We start from the raw sequence: 17,941 nt of genomic DNA, 5'->3' as shown, positions 1-17,941 counted from the left end.
ATAATAAATCACAGTACTTTTGTACTTAAGTACATTTTGAGGCAGATACTTTTGTACTTTTACTCAAGTAACTATTTTAAGCAAGTACTTCTACTTTTACTTGAGTAATATTTTACCCTGGGTATCTTTACTTTTACTCAAGTACACGATTTGTGTAATTCGTCCACCACTGCTGACCAATAATTATGACACGTGGACAAAATGTGAAGACATAGCCATGGGGTGGGGTTTAATGTGTGTCAAATGTTAGTGAAAAATAAACAGCGAAGTTATAGTTATAGAGTTATAGAAATATTTCTTTATAATAATGGCACATAGACACACATTTATTTAAAGAAACATATCAAACAATTAAGCGTATTGTATATATAAGATAAAATAATTGGTTCTTCTATGGGGCCCCTCTTACAAATGTTGCAATGTGTACTTTTTATAAAGACAGTTTAATAAGGAAGTGACACAACAGAGGAAGTGAAAATGCTCTACAAGAGATCTGCAAGTTCTTATTATTAAAGTTTCTCATAGCAGTCTGAAGAAGTTCACGTGAGAAAAGGGTAAGACTTAGATTTTAATGCTATCTATACAATTCAATTCTAGTAAGTTTGTTTAAAAAGCTCATTGTACTTTATTCTGAGCAGATCTGTGGAACACAAATTAAAAATGCATATCACCTCAAGCTGTATAATCCTCTTTATGATGATATTAAATATTTTGTGTCAAGGTACGTATTTTTGAAATAATAATCTTATTTAGTTTCAGATTAACTTGACATTTTTATGTTAAATGTTTGTGAGATTAAAAAATACTGAATGCTGTACCATATATAACTAAACATTTTTATTCAAGGCATAGAAATCAATGACTGGGGCATCATCTTCACTCCAGCAGAAGTGACTGCAGTGGCAGGATTATGTGCTCACATTTCATGTACCTTCAATTATCCAAACACAGCAAAACCTGAGAAGCTGCTGTTGCAACGGTGTAAAGAAAAATGCGATAAACTAAAAGAGAACCTAAAAGTTATGATGCTTGAACCTGGTCTAGACAAAAAAAACTGCAGCATGATTATAAACAATATCAAAGCAGAAGATGAAGGAGAATATGCATTAAGAGTGGAGGGAACTCCGTCATACACATACAGGACCAGATTTAAAATCATCATTCAAGGTAATGCTGCTTATGTTTGTAAATGTTAAAAAAATCTTTATTTCAGTTCCTGCTATTCTGTCAGCGAAGACTTTGCACAAGATTTCATAATGTCAGTTGGGGAACTTTATTGCAGAGCACATTACTTACAGTTATAGTTTCCTAAATAAAGAAGTTTAGTTGTGGTTGTGTGTAAACGTTAAATTAGCTTCTGAAAGTTACAAAAATAAATATTTAGTTTGGAGAAATAAATGTAGAGTTAATAACATTTAGATATGTTGTTTATATGTTTGGTTGATTTACAGTTTACCTCTCTATGTACTTCTGTTTGCAGATAATAAGCCTGTAATAAACATTCCTCCTCTCAGAGAAGGACAGGAGGCAAATCTGAGCTGTTCAGTGCCTTTTCCATGCCCTGAAACACCTCCTGAAATCACATGGTGGATCAAGAAAAATAATGAAAATTTTACTGAGCTGAAGGAAAACATCACACTGACAACCTCAGAGAGCTTCATCCTCTCAACTTTGACCTTTATGCCAACTTCTGAGTCACACGAAGCTACTGTCAAATGTGAAGCAACATATAAAGACATCAAAACCATCAGGAACAAGATGAACATAAAAGTTATCTGTGAGTTTCCCAGTTTACACTTTTATTTAAACTACCAAAAAAGAAAGACACTTAAAGTATACGGACTGTTGTTTAATGCTGCTCAGAAGTGGCATATACATTAATACAGTACTTACATTACATGAAACAGTTTGTCTACATTTTATATTTATGCATTTGGCAGAAGTTTTTATTCAAAGTGACTTAACAGTGCGTTAAAAGGTATACATTTGATCATTTGTGTGTTCCCTTGGATCAAACCATTGCCTTGTGCACTGAAACATGTTGTCTTTATCACATAACAAAACTTGTTGATTATAGGTCTTCAGTTGAAGATGAACAGTATTTCTGACTTGCATGCTGAGATCTATAAACTCTTCAGTTAAATTAGCAGATGTTATTTTTCAGATGTAAAGGCTCTCAGAATTCAGGGTAATAACACAGTGAATGAGGGCGATACTCTCAGTCTCAACTGCACTGTTGACAGTAACCCACCATCATCAAAACCTGTGTGGAGTTTTAATGGAAACACAGAAAAACTCAAGAATCACATTTCTGATGAATCTCTCACTATTACCAATGTCAGCAAGCTGCATGCAGGAGAATATGTCTGTGCGGTGACATATATGAAAGAAACTTTGAACAGATCTATCAACATCAATGTCATTCGTAAGTAGAAACCAAATTATGATTCAAGAATTTGTATGTTTTATATTACGCTATACTGCATCCGTGTAACTTATAGTAATGTCACAATCACTAATGGTCTGTCCGTGTTCTGAAGACGGCGAAGTTTACTTTCTTTTGAGTGGCAGCAAAGGCAGCCAATCAGCAACAAGTGCTTGCATTTCATAATGAGGTTGTCAGTTAAGCCTGAAGGGACGCCAGATAGGTGCAAAATCACGCATTTAAAATCCCCCACCCTAATATAGCTCTCTGAGATAGGTTTTTAGGAAGCTTTTAAGGCATTACAGACCAAACCAAAATGTTGTTGTCTACACGTCACATCACAGAACAAAGATAAATACCCCGTTCAATCATTCTATGTCACCTTTAAGCTGTTATTGAATTAGTGCGTGTACCTTAACATATACATAATATTATTAAGAACCATTTTAAAATCAAATATTTATCTCATTATAGCCGATACAAATGAAGTAGAAACACATGGGACAAACGGCCAAGACAATGCTGGACAAAACCGGACTGGTAAAACTATAGATCCACAGAATTTCACCGGAAATATCACAGGTAATGGTCACTAAACCAAAGTCTCCGGCTTCAAATTTGTCAGACTGAGGTAAACATCCCAAACAAAATATCATAATCTTTATCAGTAGAGTGAGACATGTACCTAGATCAACATCAACCAAGCAGATTTTAAGGGGACTGGGGTTGAGGATTGAAAATACTAATGATTTTAATGATTAAGGTTTGTGTTTAGCACTGTGTTTGTTTAAAAATAATGTTGTTACAGGACTTATAAAAAGATTTTTGACAAATAATTAACTACAGGTGTAGATAACAAGGGCCAGAATGACACTATAAGTGAATATTTTAAGAATCTGGAGCTGTCAACAGTACTCACGTTTTTGGCGGGAATGGCAACTTCAGCAGTCATCTTCTCTGTGGTGTTGTGTTGTTGTGTGTCTTGCAACAGGTAACATTGACTTCATTACCGTCCTTAAAAACAGAAACAAAATCCATCAAAATGTATTTGTTCAATGTATCAAGCATTTACAGTACATATTTAGTTTTGATTTTGTCTTTTCCACAGACCCAAAAAACATGAAGTGCTGGCCACACCCCCAGACTCTGCAGCTCATTTGGAGGCAGGTTTAAGACAGGACCAATAATTAATAATAATAATTATAAATAATTTTTAATTAGGATGAAAATTAGTATTTCTTAAAACAAGCTGTTTTGTAAGCGCATGAGGACATTAAATGATTTACGACATTCATTGATTTGTTTTTCTGTAATTTCTTTTCTTTGTTTCAGATGGTGCAAACAAACATAGATTCGGCTGTGAACGGTGAACAGACCAATGAAGAGACGCCTCTTCAAAACCAATTTGATTTAGAGATGTCAGGCACACAGGTGGAGATGACAGGTCCAGCAGAGGAGAATGAAGCAGGTGGAGCAGATGGAGATGTTGATTATGCCGCAATCGATTACTCGCTTCTGAAGAAGAAATCACCTGAAGAGAAAGAGGAGGAGACAGCCAACACAGACTATGCAGAGATCAAAAGGGATACGAAAGGAAGAAGAGCCCCTCAGAATCAAGATGATCAAGTTGAAATGTCTAATGGAGGATTCGAAAACCAGAAGCAGAATGAGGGCGAGGAGGACATTTATTCAAATTCTCAAGCAGTGAAAGGTTTGGCATAAGGAAGTATGTAGTAAGCAATGCGTTTTGTGAACTTTGAAAAGCATTTCCCATTTATTTTGAAATGTCTTAGATGTGCATTTACTGTAAGGATATGTTAAAGGGGACATTTCACAAGACTTTTTCACAAGCTCATAGTGTCATATAGATAATTTATTATCATAACATGTTAAAATTGCCACTTTGTAGGTGTGTGCAGAAATGTGCCGTTTTTGGGTGTGTCCTTTTAAATGCAAATGAGCTGATCTCTGCACTAAATGGCAATGTCGTGTTTGGATAGTGCAGATTAAGGGGCAGTATTATCCCCTTCTGACATCACAAGGAGAGCCAATCTCAATGACCAATTTTTGCACATGCGTGCAGAGAATGGTTTACCAAAACTACGTTACTGGGTTGATCTTTTTCACATTTTCTAGGTTAAAAGAAGCACTGGGGACCCAATTATAGCATTTAATCATGGAAAAAGTCAGATTTTCATGATATGTCCACTTTAAAGGAAGGGTTCACCCAAAAAACAAAAAACTTTGACATTATTTACTCACTCTCATGACACCCCCATTGCTTCTTTTTGTTCTTCCAAACCCAAATATTGTTAAAGTGTTGTTTTTGGTTTTCTGGTTATTAGTGGTTGGTTACAGAGGCGTACCTTACAAAAAACCCAACAAGCTTAAAAATAACAAAAAAAAGTGTTAAATAAACAACTCCATTTGACTTGCCAACAAACTGGTATGTCTAAGGCAGAATTAAGTAGATTTAAAGCAAAAGTATTTGATGAACATATAATACGTGACGAGAGCATTCGGTTAATATCATTCATATCTTATTTTTTGACAGAGGTGGCATTTAGTGGCTTTTGCATCTGAGCTTCTTTACTTTATTGTTGTAGCACTGTTGAATAAGTTATTACACATTATTTAAAATGAAACATCCTAAAACTGCCTAAACCAGTGCTTCCTAAACTGTGGGCCGAGGTCCCCCAGTGGCCTGTCGCGGTACTTTATATGCTAAATAAAATAATTAAAATATTCGAATTGTTCTGAAATGTGATTATTACATAAACATAAAGCATATCATTTTTTTCTATTATAGTAAGGTGAGATACGCTGCTTGTAGATGGTTTTAGACCTTAATGAATTTAGTAATTAATTGCAATAGATGTGTGAATTATATGTAGCTTCTGTTACACACTTTAATGCATTTTAATTGTAAATATTCTGCAGAAAGTATTTAGTGTTATGAATTTTAATATATTTGAAGAGAATGTTAACGTTATCTTTCACCAGAATATAAAAATATTTCTCATAATTCTCATGCGATTCTTAAAAACTAGTTAATAAATGTTGATAATATGTTATAGTCACGAAAAATTTGATTAATTTATTTGTGTCCATGGAATGAAATTAAGATTTTTCGTGCCTTGAGCACGACTTTCTTTTTCGTGTCATTTTATGTATTGTTTTCTTGTAGTTTTTTTCTATTTTCTTACCATTGTCGCTTGGGGTTAGAATCACTTTCTGTTACATTCTTAGACATCCTAACCCAAACCATAACTCTAACCCCAACTCCACACGAGAATAGTTTTAAAAGCGGAAGGAAAACATGTAGAAACCAATACATACAAGTACATCCCCAAATCTAACCCAACCCCAAACGACAATCATTTTTAAAAAAGGGAAGAAAAATGAGAAAAAAATACATTAAATGACACAAAAAAGAAAGTCGTGCCACAGACACGAAAAACTATTTATAGAAATTCGTGCTGATTGACGGGAAAAAGATATTTGTGCTCAAGGAATGATAAAAGTTAAATTTCATGCCACTATAACACAACTTTCCATGTGATCATGTTGTTGTGGTTTTAAATTGCATACATCTTGTTATCTTGTGTTAACAAAAATGTCAAAATTCATAAAATTCCAGTTTAATAAAATGTTTAAATTTGAATCATTATTTCATTCTTTGCAGTCAACATCAAGGACATACTGTAATATCATATATAATAAAAATAATAATATTTTTTATTGTAGCTGTTTGTTGTATTAAGCACAACTTAGTTCTTTTTCTTTTGTCATGTAGCCTAATTATGTGTTTATAATTTATGTCCCCAAAGGATTTATACATTTATTTTTTTTACAATAAAACTGATTCTTATCTAAAAACCTTTTGGAATTGTGAGCCAATCTCAGCCTTTACATGTTTAATCCGTGTGCCTTATTTGGATTGCTTGATCAGCATTTTTATTGGTTTGAACCTCATTTGATGTCCATTCCAGTGGATGCAGGGGTTTAATAAGAGTTTAAATAACTTAACAACTAAACAGTTGAATGGCAGCAACAAGCAGGCTACACATTGTGCTGGATAGACATACACATATCAGTGGAAATCTCTGTAAAAATATCACGTTCTCCTGCTTACAGCTCCTATGGGATGACGTGTTTTGGATTAGGTCTTAGATAACGGGATTAGAATCTTCCACACTCCTTAAATAGCTCGCAAGTGTCAGCATCTACTGTTTGTACCACCGGAGAAAACTGCATTGGTATAGTTTAATATTTACAGTGGTCTACGACTCTGGCCATCATCATTTATGATCTGAGAGAAGGTATGTGCATGAAAAGAATGGAAATTTGAATACTCTCCTTTTAGTTTTATAGAAATACAAATGCATTAGCTGGTATTATATTTAATATTTAGTCTAATATTTAATGGAAAGAACTGTGTCGATAAAAGAAACTGAAATATAACATGCATGCTAATTTACATTTAACATGCATGTGATTTAAATAAATTTGGTATTTGGTAAAAAATGGTATTTCCATCTGATACACTGTTACCTCAGTCCTACATTTTTTAATGATTTGTCTTCTGTATTCATAGATTATTTTTCATCTGGCAAACATGGCTGATGTCTTAAAGAGTCTTAACCTTTTGGAAACCCTTAAGGAGTCCATAGAAAAGAACAATATTTCAGATATAAGAGATGCCATGGAGGACATGCTGATCAGCCGAATTAACATTGCGGTCGCAGGTGACCGAAATCTTGAAAAGGCCACTTTTATCAACTCACTTCGAGGACTCGGCCAGGATGATGAAGGAGCGTCCCGTTTTCCACCTTCTGCTGCCCCGGAGGAACTAGCTGTGTTTCCCAATCCCAAACATCCAGATTTTCGGCTTTGGGATCTGCCATCTATCCCCAGCGACCCATGTTTTGAGGCAGAGAAATATATAGAGCGCTATAAAGTTTTGCGGTACAATGCCGTCATTATCACATTCACAGAGAGTCCCAGCGTGAACAGTGTGGCAGTGTGGAGGGAAGCTCGGTCGTTACAAAAAGAGACGGTGTACTTCGTCTTATTAGCATCTATGAAGGATACAGAGAAAACATTGGAAACGAAAAAGAAAGCAAGTCTAGAAGTGCTCAGGGCTGAAGGTGTTACACTCCCAAAGGTGTTCCTAGTTCACCCGTCAGCTTTGGAGAAGTTGGACTTTTCAAAGTTTTTAGAGGTGATGCGTGGCGACCTTCCGGAAATCAGGGCACATGCTCTCCTTCTGGCCCTGCCTGCTTTCTCCAACTCATTGGTCCACCAGAAGAAAGACGCCTTCAAGGCACTTGTATGGGCAGCTGCATCTCTATCTGGTGGAGTTTCCGCCATTCCCGTGCCCTTGGTGGCCTCCATGGTGGACGCTACTGTGGCCGTACGGATTTTGACCAAGGCTCAAATCTCGCTTTGTCTGGATGATGATTCTCTGCAGCGACTGGCAAGGCAGCGAGGTCTCGACCTATCCAGGCTAAAGGGTCTGAGGACATGTGCGCTTTCTGTTGAGGTCAGCAAGAGTGAAGTTAAAAGACGACTCGCAGAGGCCGAGAAGGAGACCAATACTGCTTCAAAAAGACTTGTGGAGCTAGCCATGCCAAGACACGCCAGGTCCGTTAGCCGATCTTTTACGGTTATGCTGCAGGCTCTCAACACCGCTATTGATGACATGGGTGCTGATGCTGAGAAAGTGGTTGCTATGGTAACAGATGGATCACCCTTTTGAGGGGGTGCTAAAATTTGCAATTGTCTCGTGTTGTACACACACACACACACACACATGCTCTTTGCATAATTTTGATTTATACCTGGTCATGTCTAGTGTACTAGTAAATACCAATAAGTTTACAATATGTTTACAGTAACTCCAATTAAATTTACAGTAACTTCATTTTTAATGGTGAACTAATATTAGTGCTATTGGTTATATGTGCATAAATGCCTAAAGTTGATTAACTGTAAACACACACATTATATTAGTTAGGCATGCTCAAAGTGTACTGTACAGCAATATGCCATTTTTTAGCAATAAAGATCTTTTATCTTACATTGTCATTCTTCATAAAACCGGATTGTCCATGCAAGCTATTGGCACCTTTTCATTCTTAGCTATTAAAACATTTCACCCCATGTGCAATATCTAGTCAAGGTCTTTATCTGAATCACAGTAGCCATGCATAAGAAGCTGCCAAGATGCAGACCGCAATACATACAGTACTTTCAATTGCAACCTAACCACTGACAAAGGAAGCGTCTACAGTAGCACACTCAAACTGCAAACGTTAAAACCATTCATTTCAAAACATCACATATTGCCTCTATTTTATTTCCAGGAATTTAAATGTGAAAAAATCAAGTCATTAAGGCATTTCATATCAATGTGACATTTCTGCGATTGCAAGAAGTCAGTTTAAAGGAACAGTAAGTAGGATATTTAGTGTTTTATTCATCAAAATCAATGTCTTTATTCATAAATATGTCCTCATTGGTGTCAAATGACCTCTGCCAGTGATCTGACTTTTCTTTGTAAGCTTAGAATTCATTTTCTTTACTTGCACTGAACGGGTAAGTCCAAGGAGGCTTCCATGTCGTTCCGCCATATTGAAAAACTATAATAGCAGAGAGGGACAAAAAGCACTAGCCTACCAACGCGTTTTCATTCAGAACAAGTGAATCAGCTGAAACGGACAAGGAGATCAGTGAGTTCGTAACGGCTACCGTAGTTGCAACACGCACTTGGAAAAGTGAGGCGCTAGAGAGCACTATTCGTTTGAATGCAAAATACAATTTCACCACTATATGGGGTTAAATCCTACTTATGGTCCCTTTAATAAGCTGTGTTAACCACAAAGCTCTATAAAGTCTTTAAAAGCTGTAAGAGCCCTGATTTCTTAAATAGAACCTCTCAAATAAACTAAAGGAACAAAAATGTAAAATTGTTTTATATTATATATATTTTATCAAAAAATTTCAAATAGTTTTAAACCTGAAACCTGAATGAAGTAAACTAGCATCCTAATGTTTCTTGTTTATATTTTTACTTAATGGCAATAGTTCAATACTACAGAGAGTGACATTAGATTCTTTACAGTAGTTAAACAAAAGTGAAGGATAAAGTGCGTCTGCACAGACAGTTATCAACAAGTTTTATGGGACAATGAAAAACATCATCTTTCTACAGAGCTCAGATAGCAGCATCTCTCATTTTATAACTTGCACATTTTGTTATTTTAGTGGCAGTCTAGTACATTATTCATTTTGATGTGATTGATAACTTTTAAAGGAAGTTAGAGAATGATGACACCTAGTACGTTACAATAAACTTTGTTTACACTGAATAATTTGCAATCCTGTTTGTTATATTGTGAAGATTAATTGCTCAAGAACATCTTGATAAATTTTGCAGTGTGTCATGAAAAAATAAACATTAAATCCTCTCTGCTTTGAATTATTTGAAAACAATGAACTTTTTTTTTATAATTCAACGGCCTGTCGTCAATTATACCTTACAAATAATGTAAAAATGTTCAGATGTGCATTATAAACAATACAAGTTATGCCAAATAGTGTTCATCAGGAGTAAAATTTTTTTGTGTTGTATACAATTGTAAATGTACAAGTTTTAATAGTCATGTTCAAAGTATTTAATCACAACATTGCTTAATAAAATAAAACATTAAGAAAACAAGTGCAGGAGTGCACAGCTTACAGAAATTTGTGCATAAACAGACATTAAAAGAGATCTTATAGCCTTCAGTCTTTTTCTTGGCATTCCTTGGAAGCCCCCATGCCTTCATGTGAAAACCACCAAAAAACATGTGCTGACTAACTTTTATGTCAAAAACTTTTAGCAATTAATTCAATCAAAATAATGACATCTTATTTACATCTGAAATGGCATTTTTTGTTTATATAATATCTTTTGAATGACTTGTTCAATTGTGTCATTAATGCATTTGCAAAACTGCTTTATGTTATAAAATTAATGTAATTTTTAATCCATAAAGTATAAATAATGAAAATGGCTAGCATAATATTGATTTTAATCTTCAACGCTGCAAAAGCAATACTGCCCCTTTTTGTTTATTTTCAACATTCTATTTTAATTGCAAATATTAAAAACTTAAAAAATATGTTTATTTAAATTATTAGAGGAAAGCATTTTTGCACTAAATTTTACCTCATATATGTGAACGTGATTCCGCGCCCCCGTGAAATCTGGCGAACTCTGGCGTTGTTCTAAGATGAAATCTACGAATATAGCGTCGACACTGTCATTTTTTTCTACACAATGGAGCTTAACTGCATATAAACCGAGTGTGTTTTTTTCAGATAGCAAAATGCAGCAGCAAGTATCCCGCGACCGTGCACAGGTGCTGATGACGTATGCGACTGCGCTGTTGCATCTGCCTTCCTCATGAATAAAACACGATCAAAACCCTATAAAAACGGCAAAAATCTCAAAAAAGTGACAAAGTTGCCGCATAGAACTGTTAATATTGTGCATAACAGATAAAAAGACAAGTAACAGATTAGCGGACATTTCTTTGATTTAGAGGTTGCATGCAAAAACTTAAGGGAGCACTTTGAATGGGCATGACGCCTCTGCAAGTGATGCTCCTCCTCTGTTTTTCATGGACTTTTAATTTGTAGTTTCCTGGCTCGTGCTTGTAGTCATTTTGTAGTTCTTTTGTTTATTGGTTCCCCGTTGATAGTAGCCAACACGTTTCAAAAAGTTGTAAGAAGTGACATTTTTCACGAGGTTAACATTAACTTCATGCGTGCGTAAACGCATTTTGCGTTTACAAAGCATTGCACTTTAACCAAGCTGAAAACATTTGTTAGGCAATTCTGCTTACGCCTGCAGTGTTACTCTGTGAAAATAACAGCTGTAAAAAGTTCAGTAGTGGGAGAACAATAGTAAATAGAAATAGAAAGTTGTACTTATTCTTATTTCAATAAAACTGCATTTACACTTAGCAGGCATTCATAAGCATATATGATGTCTCTATTATTTTTTTATTTTATTGTTTTGACACCGTAGTAACCACTAGAGGAAATAAGATTCATGCTTGAATGACATAAGTAACATATTTATTTTTGTGCCTCAAATATGCAAAGATACACTGTGACTTTAGAAATACACAAGAGGATATGAATTCCCCTTTTGTTTCTTGCTGTCATTTACAAGCCATTTGAGCTTTCCTGTCCCGCTGAGAACAACAGGTTCAGTACGAAGGTAAACAAATTTTATCTGGCTTTAAACAGGTCTTTATATTGGAGTAAAATTCATTCTGCAATTTACACTGTTAAAGATGTCTGTAGAAATTACAGTATTACTGGCAGCTGTTTGTATATTTACATTTATGTTATTTACTGGCAACAGATTCTTTCAAGTTAAATGAAGATTAAACATTAACAAGTCTTTATCTTTACAGAATAAAATTAAAATAACAGCCTCATGCAAAGCATTCTGGAAACCAATATCTGAAGGAAAAAAAAGTTTGATGAGGATTTCTGGTTCTCAGAATGCTTTGCAAAATTACATTTTAAAATTCAACAAGTTACTGGCAAACAGCTGCATAACTACAGCAGTTTTGTACTTGTGCCTTTTTTTGTCATCATCAAGATTTTCTGAGAAAACATACTGCTTATATCTTTTAGACATTAATGGTGTCGTCATTACATTCTGCTAAAAGATAGAAAGTATTTAAAGTATAGCTTCATTATTTTAAATACATTAGGAATTGAAGGTCTGCTTAAAGGCGGGGTGCATGATCTCTGCAAGCCAGTGTTGACATTTGAAATCACCTAAACAAACACACCCTACCCCAATAGAATCTGGACCTTCATTTAATAGACCCGCCTAACACATATGCAACACAGGCAACGATGATGGTTAGCAGACACGCCCCTTACTGCTGATTGGCTACAAGTGTGTTTTGGTAGTTAGCCTGACTGCCTTTTCCAAAGTGTTTTTCAAAAATCACACCCGCCTTTAATTTATGTAACAACTGTAAATGAGACAAATCACATAAAGAAAGAAATAAAGAGTGCCGCAGATTTTGCTGGAAGTTCCAATTCATTTTTTTTTTTACCAAAGACTTTTGGATTATCGCAAAAAAGTAACGTTTGTCCAACAAGTTAATCTCAACAAATTTTATGATTCATTTTTGTAAAATTTTATATAAAATATGTTGTCCCTGCAGCAATGCTCAATATAAATAATGCAAATGTGCTTATTTCATAGTGAATATACTCGTCTACAGGCAGATGATGTTTCGTAAATCAGTTCCTCTCTGTTTGATTGGTACGTACATGGATTATATTCTGAATATATATATAGTGCATTCAGAATACCCCTTCACTTCTATCAATTTTGTTGCAGCCTGATAGTACTGTTTAAATGATTTCTTCAATAATCTACACTTACTAACCCATAATGACAAAGTGAAAAATAAAAAAATATCACATTTAAATGTTCAGACCCTTTGCAACATGATTTTTTCCCTTGCAGTTCTTGTGTTCAGTTCCTCAAGTGATTCAGCTGGACCTTTAATAAAAATTCTCGAACCAGAACAAGCAAAATCTGAAGCATCATGTGTCACCATCTCCTGTACTTATTATCAAAGACAAGATCAAAACTTGAAACTTCTCTGGTTTAAGAATCCAGTATATGATCAAAAGGCAAAAACCTTTAATGGGACTATTGTATATAGTAACACAGATGATCGTAACCAGTCAGCAGGTTACTCGAGTAGAGTCGAATACATCACTGATAAAACAGAAAACCCCAGAAACTCTTGGATAAAATGTGATTTAAGAATCAATGATCTACAGAAGACAGACAGTGGGAATTACAGCTTAAGAGTCATTGGCTCAGACAAATACAAATACATGAGCACACCTATGAGTCTCACAGTTACAGGTGAGCAAGGATTTATTTTACTTTTCTTGTTTTATGAATAACATTTATATTATAATATTCCACTATTTTTCAAATAAAAATTGAGCATTTAAATGTAAAGTTCACTTAAAATAAAGAATTCTGCAGTCTTTATTGTTATTTTTTGGAATCTTTATGCAGATTTGTTTCATAACAATAGCTTTGCTGTATTTAGATATTACTTCATGTAGCTAATCATGATATATCACATTTTCCAGTTTGTGTATATTAATTTTTTTATCACCTTTCACATTTTTCCTGATTTTAGACAATCCTTGTAAGGTGAACATTGATTCATCAGAGATTAAGTATTCAGTCAAAGAGTCAGATGAATTTACTGTTCGCTGTTCAACCTCTGTTTCCTGCTCATCTCATCCTGAGTGGATTCTCCATAAACCAGGACAAGATCCAGAAAGAGTGACGTCATCAAATCATAGATTCACACAGGAGAAAGAGGAAAATGAAGAAAAAAAGATCACCAGATTAAAATTTAATCCAACATGGGAAGATGACAACATGATCCTGTCTTGTCGTCCAGAAGAAAGTCAGGACAGCTGCCTCACTAGAAATATCACTCTGTCTGTTGAATGTGAGTGTGTGTGATTTACTGTTAACTATATATATCCATATCTATTCACAAAATAATCATAAAAATCACATTAATCTGTCAACTTTATCGCTGTTTTTGTTTCTAGATGCACCAAAGGAAGTAAAAGCAACAGTGAGCTCTAATAATGTGAAGGAAGGAGATTCTGTTACTTTCTCCTGCACCTCTAGAGGTCGCCCTAATGCCACCATCTCATGGTTCAAAGAAGAGAAGGAAATATCACAATTGGCTGAATGGAGACTACTTAATGTTAAACCAGAAGACAGTGGACAATACTACTGCAAAGCTGAAAATAAGCACGGAAATGTAAAATCAAATACAATTTCTATCAATGTTAAGTGTAAGTCTGGTTTTACCTGAGTTTTAATAAAAGAAAAAATATATTTTTTTCACTTCAACAATGATTATTAATTATATCTCTCATTGATAAATAATAACATTAATTTCTTGTGTCTGTACATTGCATTTTTCAGATGGTCCAAAACAAGTCAAGATTACACCTGCTGTTAACATCAATGATCTCAGAGAGGGAGATGAGCTGAAACTGACGTGTTCAGTGGGGGGCAGTAACCCAGCAGTCAGATGGTTTTATTGGTATAGAGATAATTCCCAGTTATGGGATCAAACCAGTCAGACATTAACCATCAGTGGAGTTACACCAGAACACAAGGGCTCATATCACTGCGAAGCAAACAATGGAATAAATACAGCAAAATCTAATAGACTTTATGTATCTGTAAAGTGTAAGTAAGATGTTATCATATTTAATTATTTTATTCATTTATTATTATTTTAAAGAGGATCTGAATATTCATGTAACCTGGATAAATATAGTGATATTGAATTTAACACCTCTATATTCCTGCAAGTGCTGTTTATTTATTGACTTATTTCTTATAGATTCACCACGCCAAATTAAAATAGTGGGTGAAAGATCAGTAAAAGTGGGCTCCAGGCTACATCTAACATGTTCAGCTGATGCAAACCCTCCACCATCCTCATACACTTGGAAACACAAAACTACAGTGATGTCTGAAACATCTAGTGTGTTATACATTCAGAAAGTGACCACTGAACATTCAGGGACGTACACATGTGATGTTACCAATGCTATTGGTACAAAAGCTCAATCCATTGATGTTGACGTGCTATGTAAGTCTATTTGTTTAGACTTTTCACTGTAAGAGCAAATAAGGGCGTGTTTTTATCTTCAAAAATGCCATATTTTGCTTTTTCTACACGACTTGCTTCAAGATCAACGTTAATTTCTACAAGCATATGATTTAAACATTTTACAAATATAAGAATTTTGTAAATGCACCACTAATACACATCACATGCTTCCTAAACTATATAGATCCCCCTACTACACCTGAGTTGACCATAAAGAGTGAAGTGAGAGAATATGATGTGATCGCAATTATCTGCAAAGTGCAAAGTTTTCCTGAATCACAGCTGACAGTGACCGGACCCTCAGATCTCAAAAACATTCCTACGAGTCGAATGAACAGCACTAAATATGAAAACATGTTAAAAATCTACCTGAATATAACTGAGTCAGATGCAGGTGTGTACAGGTGCACGGCAAAAAATACAGAGGGAACAAAAAACATTGAAAAACAGCTGCAGGTGTTACGTAAGTATTATAATCACTTGATATTATGTGTCTGCCCTAACAAAATAATTCAAACAGTTTAAGGGTAATGCATTGAGTTAAAATTTCTTTATTTAAACCAATGACTGATAGTTACTGAATTATACAGAGAGACTACATAATTTGATTTAAAAGTATTACCTCAATTTACAAATGGTGAATTTAAATCCCTGATTTTTCTCTCAGATGCACCTAAAAATGTTAGCGTGAGACCTGATGGAGATCAGACGATAGGACACAAGCTGACTCTTACATGTGACTCTCAATCTAATCCAACATCATCCTCTTATGAGTGGAAGAAACTCATCAATGGAGAATTAAAGACAGTTGGGAAATCACAGAAACTCCACTTTCATTCCCTGAACATCAATGACTCTGGTCAATACATCTGTGTTGCTGGGAATAACATCGGAAAAGCAGAATCTCCACCAGTTTATATCAAGGTGAAATGTAAGTAGTCTTTATTTTACATGAGGTCAGAATGCTTCGTAACATTTACAGTTTGTATTCCAATTTTCGACTGCTGTAGTCTTATAAATTGTGTCATAAATCATACCATGTATGAATCTGGATTATACATAAAGTTTGATGTCTGTTTTCTACAGATCCCCCAAATATTAATGTCTTTAATAACGTGACAACTCAGAGGAATTGGGAGCATCCCGTCTATCTGATCTGCAATGCTGATGCTCATCCTCCTCCGAAAGACTTCAAATGTTACAGTCTGGAGAATAAAACAATCTTGTCACACCATCAAAACTTCACCGTTCTACCTCAGAACCCAGAAATGTACTACTGCACCGCAACCAATGATGTTGGGACCTCAAAATCTGAACCCATCACATTTGTCCACGGTTAGTATTAAATATATCATTTTACTCATCAATTAAATTATTATTAAACAGTATAACATATTTTATCTATTCATGATTAATAGAAAAAGCCAAAGAGCTGGTCAAATATGTACTATATAATAAAAGGTCACTGTACTACCACCTTATTCTTACTGTAATTGCAGGTTTTGACACTTTGGACTTTTCAGTGATGATGTCGTTTTTGACAGGAATGGCAATTTCTGCAGTCATCTTTTCTATGGTTTTGTGTTACTTCCCTAAAATGTGCAACATTTAACAAAATGTTTCTCTCAATAATCGTATGAATGTCTTCTCTGTGATTTCTCCTTAAAACATTTTGCATTCTATATATTTTCTATATATATTTTTTATATATTTTGTCAACAGAAAAAAAGTGGCATGAAATTATGGATCCACACGTAAAAAATACAATTATTTATGAGGTTTATCATGACAAAGAAGTAAGACAAAGAAATCCTCAAACCCCATTTTTTTTTCTGACAGTGTAATTCTAAAAGACATTGTGAAACAGTAACAAAATAATCAATGCTGTTGCTAATGTAAATAAAAAGTAATATTAATGAATATTTGTTTACACATGATTAACCCTCAAGAGTTCCTTTAAAAAACTTCCTTAAGTGTTCCTAAGGCCACAAAATGACACCTTCCCAAAACTGCTCTAAAAATATCATACGTAAATATTTTTTTCATTTTAAACAATGCAGTCTTTTAGAACTACTTCTGCCTGAAACATACATCTGAAATATTAATTAAAATTGTGGAAATTTTAACCCTTTACATGCCAGTATGCTTACATTAACCCATGTTTTTTTTAACAGAAGAAACAAAAAAACTAAATACCCCCCCCCCAAAAAACAAACATTTGAACTACCATTTGATTATAATTAGTATTAGACCCTAGGATGGGTCAAAGATTGGTAGCAACATTAATTTTCATGCATTGTTATTTTTTGAACAGGGTCAAATTTTATACAAAACTCACACTTGTGATCCTAAGGCTAAAATGACACCTTCCCAAAAACTACTCTAAAATATCATACATCAATACTTTTTTCCACTATTAAATCTTTTAACACTACTTCTTCCTGAAACATACATGTCAAATATTAATTACATTTGTGGAAATTTAACCCTTTATATGCCAATATGTTAACAATAATCGAACCACATTGTTCGGCTGATGTCGTGAAACCTTTTGTGTGACATCGTAGCCCAGATAGTGACCTGTCCTGATTTCTCACTCCAGAGACTGAGAGCTGATTCATTTTTTATCTGTAAACACCGGTCAGAATGAGCAGCCCCACATAAGCCTGCAGTTTCTCTGTATCAAGATCTCTCCAGTCTGTGATTGTCTCCCATGTAGGTTTGTCATGGCCCCAATATGCTGCAGGATTTCATG

The 17,941-nt window shown here is 34.7% G+C and overlaps 3 protein-coding genes across 3 annotated transcripts; all 3 read left to right on the top strand.

Annotated features, from left to right (window-relative positions):
* The first annotated feature begins 447 nt into the window (after nucleotides 1-447).
* LOC129438482 (myelin-associated glycoprotein) lies at nucleotides 448-5,268 on the top strand. The gene is made up of 9 exons (XM_073863381.1): nucleotides 448-554; nucleotides 639-721; nucleotides 847-1,167; nucleotides 1,481-1,777; nucleotides 2,165-2,425; nucleotides 2,900-3,007; nucleotides 3,272-3,416; nucleotides 3,525-3,588; nucleotides 3,758-5,268. Exons 2-9 carry the CDS (start codon nucleotides 661-663, stop codon nucleotides 4,145-4,147), a joined length of 1,647 nt encoding a protein of 548 aa, XP_073719482.1. The 5' UTR covers nucleotides 448-554; nucleotides 639-660; the 3' UTR covers nucleotides 4,148-5,268.
* A 1,263-nt stretch (nucleotides 5,269-6,531) lies between these two features.
* irgq2 (immunity-related GTPase family, q2) lies at nucleotides 6,532-8,416 on the top strand. Its single transcript, XM_055197209.2, has 2 exons — nucleotides 6,532-6,747; nucleotides 7,023-8,416. The coding sequence occupies exon 2, from the start codon at nucleotides 7,044-7,046 to the stop codon at nucleotides 8,184-8,186; it is 1,143 nt and encodes a 380-aa protein (XP_055053184.2). The 5' UTR covers nucleotides 6,532-6,747; nucleotides 7,023-7,043; the 3' UTR covers nucleotides 8,187-8,416.
* A 4,279-nt stretch (nucleotides 8,417-12,695) lies between these two features.
* Nucleotides 12,696-17,345, top strand: LOC129438463 (B-cell receptor CD22). The gene is made up of 10 exons (XM_073863445.1): nucleotides 12,696-12,770; nucleotides 12,978-13,388; nucleotides 13,675-13,995; nucleotides 14,102-14,353; nucleotides 14,487-14,756; nucleotides 14,914-15,165; nucleotides 15,371-15,649; nucleotides 15,854-16,117; nucleotides 16,273-16,521; nucleotides 16,686-17,345. Exons 1-10 carry the CDS (start codon nucleotides 12,734-12,736, stop codon nucleotides 16,796-16,798), a joined length of 2,448 nt encoding a protein of 815 aa, XP_073719546.1. The 5' UTR covers nucleotides 12,696-12,733; the 3' UTR covers nucleotides 16,799-17,345.
* The last annotated feature ends 596 nt before the right edge of the window (nucleotides 17,346-17,941 follow it).

This window comes from Misgurnus anguillicaudatus, chromosome 24 (genome assembly GCF_027580225.2).
Source record: "Misgurnus anguillicaudatus chromosome 24, ASM2758022v2, whole genome shotgun sequence".
Lineage (NCBI taxonomy): Eukaryota > Metazoa > Chordata > Actinopteri > Cypriniformes > Cobitidae > Misgurnus > Misgurnus anguillicaudatus.
Note: the sequence above shows the minus strand (reverse complement) of the source record. Positions and strands in the feature narration are given on the sequence as shown.

Excerpts from the sequence above, each read along its gene's own strand:
- irgq2 (XM_055197209.2), top strand. The coding sequence starts at position 7,044 with ATGGCTGATGTCTTAAAGAGTCTTAACCTTTTGGAAACCCTTAAGGAG.
- LOC129438482 (XM_073863381.1), top strand. The coding sequence starts at position 661 with ATGCATATCACCTCAAGCTGTATAATCCTCTTTATGATGATATTAAAT. Across the intron at positions 1,168-1,480 it reads ATTTAAAATCATCATTCAAG|ATAATAAGCCTGTAATAAAC; the intron begins GTAATGCTGCTT and ends TTCTGTTTGCAG. Across the intron at positions 2,426-2,899 it reads TATCAACATCAATGTCATTC|CCGATACAAATGAAGTAGAA; the intron begins GTAAGTAGAAAC and ends ATCTCATTATAG.
- LOC129438463 (XM_073863445.1), top strand. The coding sequence starts at position 12,734 with ATGATGTTTCGTAAATCAGTTCCTCTCTGTTTGATTG. Across the intron at positions 12,771-12,977 it reads AGTTCCTCTCTGTTTGATTG|TTCTTGTGTTCAGTTCCTCA; the intron begins GTACGTACATGG and ends TTTCCCTTGCAG. Across the intron at positions 16,522-16,685 it reads ACCCATCACATTTGTCCACG|GTTTTGACACTTTGGACTTT; the intron begins GTTAGTATTAAA and ends CTGTAATTGCAG.